Source organism: Acanthochromis polyacanthus, chromosome 13 (genome assembly GCF_021347895.1).
Source record: "Acanthochromis polyacanthus isolate Apoly-LR-REF ecotype Palm Island chromosome 13, KAUST_Apoly_ChrSc, whole genome shotgun sequence".
NCBI classification, from domain to species: domain Eukaryota; kingdom Metazoa; phylum Chordata; class Actinopteri; family Pomacentridae; genus Acanthochromis; species Acanthochromis polyacanthus.
The window spans coordinates 9,285,313-9,300,797 of record NC_067125.1 but is presented as its reverse complement, the minus strand read 5'-3'; the positions used below and the strand labels follow the sequence as shown (position 1 = coordinate 9,300,797).

At 41.1% G+C, this 15,485-nt stretch overlaps 1 protein-coding gene across 1 annotated transcript in view; it reads left to right on the top strand.

The window, feature by feature from the left end:
- Positions 1-15,485, top strand: part of LOC110955485 (calsyntenin-2-like) — a 356,305-nt gene that overhangs the window by 251,414 nt on the left and 89,406 nt on the right. The window contains exons 6-7 of the mRNA XM_051958076.1: positions 11,108-11,293; positions 13,407-13,664. Coding sequence (XP_051814036.1) covers positions 11,108-11,293; positions 13,407-13,664 — 444 coding nt within the window. The remainder of the gene's footprint in view (positions 1-11,107; positions 11,294-13,406; positions 13,665-15,485) is intronic.

The window sequence follows — 15,485 nt, the reverse complement described above, 5'->3', positions numbered from 1 at the left end:
CACAGCGACGGTGCACATTGCTCTTCAGGGAACTTTGAATCTAACAAAAAGCCACAGACAACAGGTATACCATGGCCTCGATGTCTTCTATTGTTGTGTTGCATTTGTGTCACACACAAATTACATTAAGGGACTTCCGGGCTGCTCTGCTATGACGACTCCACTCACAATGAGGTGGTCCTCAGTTGTAATGGAAAACAACTGAATCAAGTTGAGCAGAATTGAGCCGAGCCGAGCAGGTGCTAGTGGAAAAGCGGCTTTAGTTTTTCAAAGTAGTCACAGTATGCAGCGATGCACTGCTTGGAAGAAGCCACAGACAGTCAAGCCTGGCAAGTAGGTGAGTTAAGGGCAAATATTGTGTTTGTAAATCCAAAAAGCTAATGTGATTTCAATTTTTTCTTCCCCATCGAAGAATGCTGCTTGATCATGCTGCTTTAGGTGATATCTGTGGACCCAATTCTCATCACCAGGGATGATTTGCATGAAGGTTGAGGCAGTTTAACAGAGAATTTGGTGATCAAGGTCAAGCTTGAGGTCGATGGAGAAATCACACGTGTGCACCTACGAGTGTCAGTGGTGTAATGCTGCACAAGAAGACTAGCCTAGCCGCGCTAGACAACCCACGGCAACGAATTTAATTCTCTGCCAGGGTGGGTCTAGTTACCCTCCATAAGGCTCGAGGCTGGATTCTCCTAAAACTGGCCGGACGAATCACCATGAAATGTAGAGTCAGAAGGCGGGCGTAACTAAGTGACGACAGAGGCGTGACGATTCTGACAGAAACAACCGGAAACAACTAGCCTAGCCGTGCTAAACAACCCACGGCAACAAATTTAATTCTCTGCCAGGGTCGACAACAAAAACGACAACAGTCGTTGAGCTCCATTAGCACCGACTCTGAATAATCTTTCTGTGAACATGTCTGTAATATACTTGAGCTTCACCCATTGACTGTATAAATAAGGCTTCACCGAACTACCGCATCCTCTGATTTCCAGTGCTCTAGGAGCCTATTCGTTGCGCTGATTGGTTGTATACCTGCCCAATTGCTGCAGAGTGATTTGAAAGACAATCTTTTAGCCCGCCTCCCTCCCTGTCGAGCGTGCCTAGACCCTTGCGTCTTCAGAGCATGGGTCTAGCGCGGCTAGGCTAGAAGAAGACTGCTTTAATGGAATATTTATATTTTTAAAGGTAGTTTGTCACAGCTGGTTTTTGCTACTTCTATTCCTTCTAACTCATGTGTACCTCTTTAAGATACTTCTGATTAATGGTTGTGCAGCAGGTTAAGCAGCTAATTCAGCATCTGTTTAAAACATGCTATATTGTGGTGGAGAAACTTTTATGAATCATCATTTTTGTTAAGTTCTCATGAAAAATAGACAGAAATACGTTTCATCATAGTTTTCATTTTCAGAAGTGAGTTTTTATCAAGTTTCAATCAAATTGTAGCAGAACGTTTGTGCAGTTGTGTTTTCTTATTAACTGCCATTTTTGACTAAAGAAATTAACACAGTGACCAGAACAGTGTTGGAAAACACATGATATGTGGTAAGAAAATACTTTACTGTGTAACTACTGAGGAAAATGTGTCCCTCTAAAAGAAACTAGTTAGTTAACAGGATCGTAGTGTTAGGAGTATTCAGCTCTCAGAATTCCGGTTCTCAGCAAATGTTATGAGGAAAAGTTCTTTACAATACTACAAAAATAAGAAGTGCAGAAGTTTTACGAGCAAAATGCGTTTCAAAGGACTTGTGTGTGGGATTTAGTGGTACCTGACAGTGAAGTTTCAATCTGCAACCAAGTGAATAACCCTCTTCTTAACCTTCCCCTCCTAGAGGAATGTATGATAGCTGCTAAAAAATATATTTTTTTATGTTTAGTTTGTCCGTTCTGGGCTACTGTAAAACCAGAGTGGTGCACCAACTCAGGCTGTTTGGAAGAGGAATTCATGTAGACACAAAAAGTGCATTTTAAAGTCACAAAAACACAATGGTTATAATTTTCTGTTGATTATATGTGAACAATTCTAAAAACATAATTAAAAATTCTCTCCACAGAGCCCCCTGAATCAAGTATCAAAACTACAAGTTCAAATTATGCAGCAGAATCTGCCCTTCCATTGTTAGGTTACTATTAGTAGGATTATTGGATTGTTATTATAGATTTTTGTCTGGTTGTAGCTAGTGGAGGTGAAGCTACTGAGATCTAGTCTATGTACATTCTTAGTCCTTTAAACAAAAACAACACATCATATTTTGATTTGTAAGAAAAAAATAACTTATTTTGAAAGTTCTACAAAAAAAAAATCTCGTAGTGGAGTAAAAAGTTAAATATTGTTCCTCTGAATTGTGCTGAAGTACAGCTGTAGAGAAGCAGAACATTAAACTAAAAAGTCCAATAACATCCACATTTCACTTCAGCAGATGGACTTGTATATTGTGTGTATTCTGCTGCTGCAAGAATCCGCGTTGGAATATATTTATTCATTGTAGTAAGAAAGGTTTTTAATTTTGAAAGAGGTACAGTAAATGAATTCATAGTGTCTGAGCCATTTTTAATCACACAGAGCAACATGAATACTGTGCCTGCATGTCAAAACTGGCAAAGGAATGAACTGACAGACTTCAGTTTAAATACTTGTTTAAAAAATTGAATCTGTGTGTGACAGACAGAAAGAATCACAACACTGGTGTAACAGTATTACTACTGTAATGCAAGAGATCCAAGATCCATGAACTGAAACAAGCCTTCTATAAAAAAAGTATTTGGAGTTGAATGTATTTCTTAGTGCCTGTGAGAGGAGCGCATTGATCCTTAAAAACTATGACAGGTTGACTTGGTATCACTTTCTTGTCTAGAAATCAGGGAATTTGGGGAAAGGTGCGATAATCAAAGTTTGTTAAAGGAACCGTTTCAAGACGTGGAAGTGTTTCTGTGTTTTGCTCCTGTAAACACACTCCAGATCAGTCCACTGGGTTTTGGCAAAGGAATTTTTCCATTTCATTGCTGCAGTGCCTCCTGTTATTAAAGATAAATGCCACCGCCAAATATTTATCACTGATACAAGACTGTTTGTTTGGGTCTTATCTAAACCTAAGCTATAAAATAAAGAGTGAACTGCTTTTGCTTTGTGGCGAGAGTGTATCTGTGTACATTTTCTTTTCTTTTTTCTGAGCAGCTCATATTTCAACTTCACTGCTTCCACACTGTTTCAACACACCCGACCTCATGTGTAATCACGGAGGGGAGTCGTGTCTCAGAAAGAAATGTGTCTTTTGGTGGGAAAGAACATCTGCTACTGTACTCTGTGCTGTAGATTGGTTTTCATGATGTGCTACACCCACACTGCTTGTAACTCGTTTGACTTCTTACCACTGAGCTCCTTTGTCATTATATTCGAGGGCAGCACACTTCATACCCTCATCATTTGACTTCTGTCACTGTGGTGTTAAACTCGACCCATTGCTTGTATTTTAAACATGGAACTGTAATGTACCTCTGTGTGGTAAAACATGATGAGCCACCCAATAGCACAAATTGCTATTGTTGGATTTATTATTTACAATGAGACATAAAGTGTATACATTTTCATTGGAAACGTTCCCGTTCATTTAAAGATAGAAAACTTGTCATCATTTGCCCCATGGTGACGGTCAATGGTAGCAAAGATTTGAAGCTCCAGTGGCAGAGAAAAATAAACACGAGTTGAAGACATTAATCTTTACAGTCTCCCGACATGCAGGTGTGGAAACCAGCTGCAGCTCCCAAACCACTTGTCTCCTATGCCTTTACGCAGCAGGAAATTAATGACCCATGTAGCCAACCGTCACATCAAAAGACTGATTTCCATTGTACCTAGCAAACTAGAATGTTTGCGATGATATTTTGATTCTTGTCCATCGTGCTATGTCATCAGGGAGCCGTCTGATCAGTCATAAATCCTCCTCCTTGAAAATGCACCATAATGATTATAATCTGAAAAATACAGATTCACAAAGCAAGACAAAAACATAATGTTAAGGAAACATGTAGAAATGTCAAAACTGTATTCCAGAAGCACAAATTTAGGCACAGAAAAAATAAAATAAAAGCATAACTTGTGACAGTGGTTACACTGTAGTAAACAAGTTGGGTATCTTAGATCTTGTGGAGCCTAAGACCTAATCTAGTTGCTGAAGGGAAGGGGATAGTAAAAACAGTGAATCCACAGCCAACATCGTATACTGCGGTGTAAGCTCAGACCAAGACTTGCAAAGCTCTTCAATTTTACATGATCTGTTGTGTCTTTAGTGTAATATATTTCCAGTTAGGTTGGATATTGTGAGATAATGTCACTTAAAAAAAACATTAAAACCAGCTGGAAACCAACTATATCAAGCTTACATGTGACAGTGTTAATGGTTTGCTAACAAAAAACAGCTCTCCAGCTCATGTGTGAACACATGCACAGGCTATATTTTGGTATCCATACATCAGAAAGTTTAGTGAACAGATTCTGGTCACTCCTCCCTCCAGACAAACAGACTACAGACATTCAGTCTTCCATGAGATTAAAAATTACTAAGATGTGAAGAGAGTGAAGCCACCTTAATCTCTCCTCAAAGCCTGCACCTTTTACTACCCTCCATGTTTGTCCAGTGCTCTCTAACCCATAAACCTTAATCACCTACTTCCAAACTCAACCCAAGCCTCGCTCATGTATCTATATGCACTCCACATCCTCAACCCATTACCCCTAGTTTATCCTTCCTCATTCCCTCACTCCTTTCCATGCATTCTTAACCACGCTCTGCTCCATCCCGCCCTCCCTCTCTCTCTGGATGTGGAGCCAGCCGGGCAGTGTTAAAGCCAAGTCATCAACAGGTCATTTTGCTCCCAGTTATCTATAGACTGTGTTATTAGGCTCACTTGAGATGAGCAAGGCCTGCACAGAATCTAACACTAGTGATGGCCAAGCATTGCATACCAGTTAGTTCTTCTGTTCCACTTGATCCTGACTTGGTCTGACATCATGCAAACTTTGGAGAAGAGAGCTTGTAGTTTTCAGAGCCAGGTGTCACCGTTGCTATCTGCTGACTGCACAGCCTGAAGGCATGATGGAAAAGCTTATACATTACTGTTCAAAAGTTTTGGGACACTTAGAAAGGTCTTTATTTTGGAAAGAAAAAAAATTTCAACAAAGATAAAATCCAACAACAAGAAAAGCAGTCAGAGTGCAATACTCCTCCAAGGCTGCTCATTCCCCATATTGCATTGTAAGGAATGCAGCATTTTTTCTTTTTTTTTTTTAGAAATGCAGCATTTGTTCATTAGTTATTAATGATCAGAAATCCTGATACCATAGAATGTGGCCATTTAATATAAATGCACCCACAAACAAATGACCTTGGGCTGAGCACAGGCATGTCTTATGCGTGCGTGACCTAAATCTGTAGCGGGAGGCGGGAATTGATGGGACTCGGAAACACCCCACAATTTAATCAGTTGTTCCTTGTATAATGTTGGATGGATAAGTCCTGATAAATCCGCAGTGGTCGATTTGTTGCAGGATCACAACCGTGATCATCAGCAGGCAGCTGATAGTGTTCACTTGTTGCCATAGTTACTGTGACGCTGTGCCGCTATCTCACAATGATCCAGAAATCAGTCTGGATCCACAAATCTGAGGATCCAGACTATAAGCTGCATCACTGCCCAAATCTAATGCGGTATTCCTTGTGTAATTTCTGACATTCCCTGAAAATTTCGTCCAAATCCGTCATTCCGTTTTTGAGTAATGTTGCACACAGACGGAATAACAGAAGGACAGACACATAAATCTACGCCAATTGTCACATAACTCTGCCACGTTCCTTGGCGGAGCAATAAATTAATCCGAAATACAGTTTAGTCATTATTAATGTGGTTAATGACTATTCTAGCTTGAAACGGCTGATTTGTGCAATTATGTTAGCACATGAATAAAATGTGATTTCTCATGGAAAACATGAAATTGTCTGGCTGACCCCAAACTTTTGAACGACAGTGTTTGTTAGCTCAGCAATATCAATATGTTATATGTAGAAATGTTTCCTTTTACTTTTTTGTAGAGTTTCACTTTATTTTTAGGCTCTAAAGGTTCATTCTGTGAACAGAAGATATGTAGTGTGGTTAATTTGTCAGACACCGAGGCTGAATACATATTACAGACCATTGTGGCATGCAATATACCAGAGTTCCTGTCTATTGTAGATCAACATTACACTGATTTAATAGCAACAGATTTATACGCAGCGGCAAACCAGCATGACACTGGTTTATTTGAGAATTTATGTAAAATGAAAGTGGACCATAACCAGAGATCGTGGAGATTGTGGATCCCTGGAGACTGCGTACAGTCTGTATCTGATATATGGGTTTGATAGCATTTTATTAAATCAGAATCAGATCTAACAGGATATGAGTGTTTCAGTGACTTCTTGCACAGACAGAAGGCTGCTGTGTATGTGAATTTGTCCGACACGACTGCAGCTTTTTGTCTCTGCCCCCTGCTGCTGCCGCCTGCTCTCATCTGCTATCCAGGAAAGGTGCTGTTCATCTCAAACAAGCCCATTAGTGGAGTGTCTGCTACGCCTTCTCTCCAAACTGAATCTGTTGAAAGGTGCAGCTTCGCTCTGTACAGCATTGCATAGCTAAAACTAAGGGAAAGAAACACATTCAACACATACATTTCCCTGGATGTTAAAGGCATTTGTAGTTCTTTTTTTATATCAGGTAATCTTTATGTGGTAATTTTGAGATATTAAATATTTAATAGCTTGACATTTTGAGAAAATTACTTAATGCCTTTCTTGTTAAGAGTTGTATTAGAAGATCAGTACCACCACATTTTACTGTATTCTAGCTTTTCGTTAAGACTGGAAACTGGGATTTCAAGCAGGGGTTGGTGCAGCAGTAGACTCCCAGGAGGACTGTTGTCACCAGCGAATTTCAAGGCACCAGGCGCAGATGACAACATTATCAGTGGTGGTAGTCAGATTTCTTGCTTTAGTTTAAAAAAAAAAACAAAACGTTTAGACAGAGACAGGCTGGCTATTTTCTTCTTTTTCCAGACTTTATGCTAAGCGGAGCTGGCTGTCTCTTGGCTTGAGCTTCATATTGAACATATGACAGTGGTTTTAATTTTCTTATTTGAACTGTCAGCAAAAGCTTTCCTTCAGGGTCACAAAACTTGAACGAGTTGATGTAGTAGAAAAACCAGCAGGAAGTAAAAACAGTGATGATGATTTGCTCGAAATGTAAATAGAATTGTTATTTTTGAAAGTTTATTTCTTGAGAATTTTGTGCTTTTATTTCTTTCACAGTGGAGATAGACATGAAATGTAGGGAAAGGGAGCAGGGGTATGATCGTAAGTAAAGATCTTAAGTAACTCATTACTCAGGGAATTTGCACCCATGTGAAATGCACTCGGCAAACATGTCGCCCTGTAACCACACTTCTTTTTAAACATCACTTTGCACATCACCAAGGTTACCAACTGTATCTGCTTTGCTATCTAGTCAGGGGCACCGAAAAGGGGGCGGGGGGGGGGGGTTCTAGGGGCCCATCATTAGCAGGGGCCCAGAAAGGCCCCTGATAAAATTATAATACTGACAAATTAAATATGGCACTATCTTGTTAATTTATAATCACAAATAAATATTATTTACAATGCGCTGGTAACACTAAGTTTATTTGTTTTTGAAACATTTCTCAGGGCCCCCCCCCTCCCTTTTTACGTAAAATGGTTCAGTCCTACTGAATCAACTGAACTTCTGCACGCAGCGGTGCTTCAGTCAGACTGAGTAGGGTGACGACAGTATACCTCAGAAGTCAGGTAGTCAGAAACGAAAAGAAAAAAAGATAAGGCGGGAGAGAGAGGCCAATATGTTACCCAGTTTTTCAAAAAACAAGGTGGGTTTGGTTCATGTGGTGGAAAGTTCTGAAACATTAGCCTGTTGTTGTTTCTACTCTATCTTAACTTTGTGATTTTTAAGCTAGCTCACTTTTCTCCCCATATTAGTTCATATTTTTGAAGAAAACTCTGGAATTTTATGTTTCACTGTTCACTGATTTTATTATTGTGCTTGTTGTATGATTCTATAGATGGTGATGAGAAATCATAAAAGGCAGTTGGCTTTTTGTATTTTATTTATTTATTTTTTTTATTTTTTTTATTTTATCTCTTTCTTCACGGTTGATAATTGCAACTTATTTAATGGAAGAGGTTATTTTATGTTCAAGTTTTGTATTATTCAGGTATGTAATTTAATTTGGGGAAATTGTATGCGAAAGAATGAGAATCAATCTTGCAGTAAATAAATGAAACATTGTATTCAGAGTATTCAGAGTGTTCAATGCTTCCTCTACCAAGTAACTGTCACATCGTCCTTTTCACAAATATGGGAAATAATAGTCAAAAATATCATTAAAATGCACAGTTTTATGTAAACAGCACAAAATATTTTTGCCAGCCTTATGTCTGGCGCTACAGGGGCCCAGTAAAATTTCTTTTCAAGGGGCCCAAACTCCCTGGTGGCTCCCCTGTCTAAAGTTATAAGCTGCCTGTGTTCTCTTGTTGCTTTGAGCTTCAAATGTCTTTCAGCAGTCATTGCCGTTGCCTCTGAAAAACCGTAGCATAGCAGCAGCTGACCCATCAGTCAGTACGTCAATCCCTCACTAACTTTTAGTCATCAAGCTGTTAAAGGGACGAGATGAAAAGATGCTACACAAAGGAGTAATCAAAAAAGGGACCATTTATCCTTCTGCACAATCAGCCAAAACCTTAACACCACGGACAGGTGAAGCGAAGAACATTGATTACGACTCCTGTCAAGCTGAAGGAAATATGAGGCAGCAACTGATTGCTGCCAGTCAGTTCTTGAAGTTGATGTGTTGGATGCAAGAAAAAAAAATGTGCAAGCTCACCGCAATTACCTGAGCGACATTGACAAGGGTGGAATTGTGATAGCTAGATGGCTGGGTCAGAGCATGTTTAACACAATAGGTCTTATCAGGTGGTTCTGCTTTGCAGTGGTTAAAACCTACCAAAAGAATCCACAGTGGGAGAATCTGGGAACTGGTGACAGTGATGCATGCTGGGAGTGAAAGCTGATCTGTGTGATCCAATCAGAAGAGCTATTACAGGAAATATAACAGAGGAACTTAATGTTAGCTGTGACAGAAAGATTTCAGAACACTCTATCTGTACACTGGTCAGAGGGTCCATACCGACCCCTACAGTGGGCTTGTGAACATCTAATTAGATTGTGAAGGTTTTATGTTTCATAAAAGAAAATCATATTTTCTTTCATATCATATTGCCATCCATTTGTGTTGTTTACATGGGGGAAAGATCACAAAAGGGTGCAGTATAGGAAGAAGTGTGATGTTCTGGGCAGTGTTCTACTGGGAAACCTTGCATTATTGCCATTTATGTGAATGCTGCTCGGATATCCATAGACATTGTTTTACACCATGTGTGTCTCTTTATGGCAGCAGTATTCCTAATGGCAGTAGCCTCTTTCAGCAGTAGAGTGTGCTTTTGCCACACTGTAATGGTGTGAGAAACAAAGAGTACAAAGTGTTCTCCAGACCACAGTCCAATCAAGAGTCTGTCTGATTTGCTCAAAGACAAGTCGATACATGGAGGTCCCACCTCACTGCCTCCAAAACTTTAAAGGACCTGCTGCTTTGTTGGTGCTTGATACCACAGGACAACTCAGGGGTCTGTGCAGTCCATGCATCAGCAGGTCAGAGCTGTTTTGGTGGCACGAGGGGGATGTCTGCAAATCCAGGCAGGTGGTTTTAGTGTTGTGGCTGATTGGTGCGTACCTAGCTGTGTGCAGAGAGGAATGAATGTGTGAGAGAGAGCTATAGAAAGGCATAAATCAGCCAAGCCTTTTCTGTTTGTGGCCCTTTTTTTTGGTGCTCACGCATGTGTTTTTGTCCTTGTTTAGCATGTACCATTGTTTGTGCCTATTTTCATCACAACCACTGACAATCCCATAGTAACAGAGGAGCAGCAGCCCACAGCAATTGCAGGCTGGGGGAGGTAAATCAACTACAAAACAGAAGCAGTGTGTGTATGTGTTTGTGCACAGCATAGTGAGTGTGTGAGGAAGTGAGCATGGCAGATTTAACAGTCTGGCGAGCAACAAAGAGCTGTTCCTCTTCTTCTTCTTCTTCAGTCAGCTTGCGTTCATGCTCATGCCTCCAGCTCCTAGCGAGTAATGCTCAATAGATAGACAGATAACAGGGAGGATGGATTGAAACTCATTTGCCTGCACAAGCAGACTGGATGGGATAGAATGGTTGAGAGTTGGGCATCCAATTAATTTGGTGTCTGTGTAACTAGTTTCATCAGTGATGATGCAATAATGTTGCTGTGTGACAGAGGAAGGCATAGAATAAATAGAGTGACAGGCATCTGACTGAGCTAATGCTGGAAATCTATGCTGACAGCGTTTACAGACCTGCTAGATGTGCTTTGTTTTGAAACTGAGATAATGAGCGAGATTGGCTCCCTGTAAACACAACTCATGAAAACATTAAGCAGGCAACATAATTTTCAGTTCATTCTCTTTCTAGCTCTTGGATCAACTGTAGATGAGCACACATTCACAGCACAAAGGCTGAAAAAATGATTGGAAAAGTGAAAGCATCACCGCTACACAAACTAATAGCCTGCCCTGACAGAAAAACACAATTCACAGCTGACAGGACAGACAGTGACGGCATAATGACTACTGCTGCTAATGCAGGTACTGCACTGCACTCCAACAACAATGCAGCCATTTCATTAGGTGGTTACATTCTGACAGAAGGATATTGAGTTGTGATGCCAAAAATACTGGTGACAGTGAAAAATTGGAATTGGTGTCTTGTTTTGATGGAAGTCTAAATGGACAAAATGAGGCGGAAACCATGTTTCAACAAAAGCAACAAGTACGTTTGTGAAAATCAGATATTATTACAGATCATAATCTGCATCTGGTTGGTGTGTCCTCTCCAAAGAACAGACTCTGGAGTTTAATATACCCTCCCTGCCAGTCGTAACACTATCGCTCCATCTCTGTCTTTCCTCAGGTTGGAATAAACGAGTGGACTACGAGCCAGGGACAGGCAGTAAGCAGCTGTTTCCCAAGATGCACCTGGAGACCTGTGGTGGGCCTCTGTCGTCTGTGAGGACCACCGTGGAGCTGCAGACCAGCCACATCGGGAAGGGCTGCGACCGGGAGACTTACTCTGAGAAATCTCTCCAGAAGCTCTGTGGTGAGTTTTGCAAAATTCCACGTTTATGTTGTGAATAAAGGCTGCACAGTGGAACGGTGGTTAGCACTGTTGCACTGCAGCTGGAAGAGCCCTGGTTCACGTCCCGGCCTCACCTCGCCTCGGATTGTTCTGCATGGAGTTTGGAGTTCTCCCTGTATATGTGTGGGTTTTCTCTGGGTCCTCTGGCTTCCTCTCACAGTCCCAAAGCATGCTGAGGTTAATGGGTAACTCTAAATTGTTCGTAGGTGTGAATGTGAGTGTGATTGTTTGTCTTTCTGTGTAGCTCTGAGATAGACTGGTGACCTGTCCAAGGTGTCCTCTCCCTTTGCTCTAAGTTAGCTGGGATAGACTCCAGCCCCCACGCAGCCCTAATGAGGATTGTATCGATAATGGATGGATGTTGTGAATAAGCAGAGGAGATATAGTAGATGTGTAGAATATACGCCAGACAGATGATCAAAGACTTCTGACTGTGACAACAAGCTAAAAGTTGGAGTGAATTACAAGTAAGCTCCAGCTAAAAGCAGCACTGGAGTCCACACTTCGAGTGCCAGGGTCAGACAGAGCCTGAGGTGCCTTTCCTCTGCCCCTTTTTAAATTAACATCTAAAAGCTCCTGGTCCGTGTTGCATTCTTATCTCTACTTGTGTCCCTGGTAAACCCCCTTCGCTAAATGAAGGCGCCAGAATGGCAAGTTAAAGCTGTGTCACTAATGATGTGACAGAGCGAGGGCATTAGCCGCCCCAGATGCAGCTACGCTTTCTCCTCAGTGACTGATGAGCAGCCGAGCCGCCGTGTCAGTGCCCAGAGCGCCAAGAGAGCAGCCAAGCCTTCCCGGCTCCCCCCTCCCTGCCCCCACCGCACTGCCAGCAGGGGGGCTGGAGTCATCATCTTTGACTAACGGCCTTTACAAGCCACATTCCAGCTCATCTGAATGCACAGCACCCCCTCCCTGCCTCCCCTGGCTCCCAGTCCATGCATGGTTTACCACTAAAGAGTCCCTTTCAGGCACCTCATAATCGTTATCTGATAGCAAATAGAATAAATTGTAATTGCTTTTTTAAAGCACGATCAATTTGAGATAATGTACAAAGACATCGGGCAAAGAGAAGGCTGCAGCTGGGTGCTGGAGAAGTCGATGCGTATTTATTTACCGAGGGAATCTAATTACTGGAGTCAGAACGCACCCTGAGTATGCGGTAGAGAAAAACAGAGCTTTACAGACGGGAGAAAAACATCAATTAATGTGCTAATGTTGTGGTATTAGCAGAAATGAACAGATGCATGTTGCAATTGTATTCCTGGACAAGGGAGACATTGTAAATTCTTACGCCGCCCATTTTTTTCTCGGAACAATATGGTTCCCGTATCGGTTTGAGTCATTACCATCCCGTAAGCTGTTACAAATGATTCATAAATGTGTTTTAAAGGCATGAAATGCAGTTTTACTGTCAGATAGAAAGGCAAAGATAGATCAGTGAAAGCATGTCAGATACATTAAGGGGCAGTGGGAGCTGTGTGGCAGAAATGATGTTCGTCAAGGTGACAGCTTGAAAACAAAGATCATTCAGGACTGAACGCACTGAGGTTATTATGTCAAAGGAAAGATGGAGCTGTTCTTAGAGAAAACATGAGAAAAGGAGTGGGATGACTCAATGAAACTCATTAATGATTGGTGTGTTTTGTCAGGATGCGTGGGGATCATATAACAAAAGTGTCGGCACTAAACAAATCATGTGATTGGCTGATGCACACCACAATGTCCTTCTCACCAAGTCCTTGCTGTGTCTTTTCTCTTTGTGTTACCATAGTGCTCGGTCAATATGTCCTCTCTGTTTCCATAGAGGCACATTTTAGTGGTGAGCTCTGTTGTGAATTTATGAACGATGACTCACATCTCTTTCCTTTTGAAAGTTAGTTTCATTTGCCATGAATCAATAGCCACATCCTCTATCCAGCTCGGCCCATTGATTACATATTAAGCCGTGCCATCTGCCTTACTCATAAGTAATCATTGCCAAGGTTAGGGCAATATACACTGCGTATCCACCATGATTGTTATTGACACATCTCCTGTCGCACCTTTCATTTCTTCCCATGGCAACGACCCCCAGGTGCCTCATCGGGGAGCACTGACCTTCTCCCTGCTCCCAGCGCCACCACCAATTGGACAGCCTCCCTGCTGACTGACAGCGGGCGGGACAGTGACCTGATCTTCAGGTTTGACGGTCGTCAGGCTGCTAAAATCCCCGACTGGGTGGTACCCCAGAATCTGACAGACCAGTTCACCATAGCAACGTGGATGAAGCATGGGCCCAGTCCTGGACTCAGAGCTGAGAAGGAGACGCTGCTCTGTAACTCTGACAAGACTGGTGAGTCATGTGCTATTTCTGATCTGAAAATCGCATGAATGGAAATGAACTTATAAAGCGCTTATCCAGCTTGATGATACTCAAAGAGATTCTACAACGTTTTTCAGTCACACACGCTCACACACCATGGTGGCAGAGCTGGCATTGGGAGCAACTTCGGCTTCCATCTATTGACATTTGTCATGTGGTAGAACTGGGAGTCAAGTGGACCACCTCGTTTACCACCTGAGCCACAGTCACCCATGACAAGACCAAAACCAACAATGGACTAATTCTACTTAGTCTGTGTCTGAGGAAGATATCTCCACTGCTGTCCAAAAACAGTTAAAATGTGCCGTTGTGATGTGTCTCACTGATATTTGCACTGAATTTGACCACAGGCACTTTACTGTAGTTAACTTTAGGTTGGCCTTCGCTGTCAGAAATGTTAACTAAAACATGTATGAATACCCCACAGCCCTGCTATTTACTAATGTGTGAGTAGCATTTGCTAAAAATCAAAAAATTTTCCCATTTCAGTTCGGGAAAGATATAATTCTACAGTAGGAACCAATGAGCTCGAGACTGGGAGTTACACACAGCAAAGGAATGTCTTTTTTAAAGTATTTAGTGACAACAAAAAGTAAAGAATATCACCTCCCTTATTCTTGAACACCCTTATCCTCAGACAGATGAGTTCCCACCAACATGTTGCAACTGATTTGATCAGAGTGCCACAAATCAGCCTGTGATTTGATCAGGGTGGCAAACGGCACAAATCAAATAAGTGGATTAGTTGATGCCAACCAATCCTCCGATCTGAGATTTTATTGCTCTATACCTGGGTGGCCGATTGACGAGGGAGATGTTGTTGGCATCTCAAAAAAACACTGTAAGCAACAAGAAGTCAGCTGCAAGTGGATCAATAAAGGCCACTAAGATTAACAATGTTCCTTTCTTTGTCTTATAATGAAATTTCCTGTAAAGACCAGAAATTAAGACTCAGTTGAATTCTCTAACAAGTATTTGTCTGAGTAGCCAAAGCCTGATGTGCAGCTTATTTCTAAGCACAATGAAGTGTCTTTAAACAGGCTCGGCTCAAAGATGATGGTTCACCACTATCCTTCCAGGTTCTAATAATATGTTGGATGGTTCTTAACAATTTGACCATTCTAAGACAGAATAATATCCTTTCTACAACCACAGGAAATGTCTTCCATCACGGTTGTTAAAGAAATGAGAAGCTCCATACTCAGCTAGGGTTAAATAAGTTGCTGCAGCTAAAACATATTCATCACTGCAGTAATTATCCAATTGAAGGATCTCAACTATTTGCTTTGTTAAATTCAAGGGGCAACTTATTTTTTTGGACAGGCAGTGTATGATAGAATAAATTTGAATTTCAATTGAATTTATTACTTATTGCTTGTTATGAAAAGTAGTGAGCAGTAAGAAAACAAAGAAATAAAAGAAAAAAACTATAAAATAAACCAATGCAAGTACAGACAAGTTCTCAATAAAACTATTCAAATAAATAAACATGTTCCTAAGTTTTGCATGTGTAAAAACACGTTCACACTTATTTGAAACTACCGCTTTTTAGAATACAATGTAAATATCTTAATGATTGCAAGGTGGATTTAGCGAAAAGATAGGCTTAAATATTTTTACCCCTAACTTTGAGAAACTTTGAAGTTCTCCCTCCAGTCTTCCCTCGCCAATGAAATTCACAGTTTTATTATAATTCAGTGATATAGTAGCATGCCTTGAGAAAGATTATATATTTGAAAAATTCCAGTGAAAAGTTGCGAAGAATGTCTTTCTGAAAGCTTCCATCCTTCA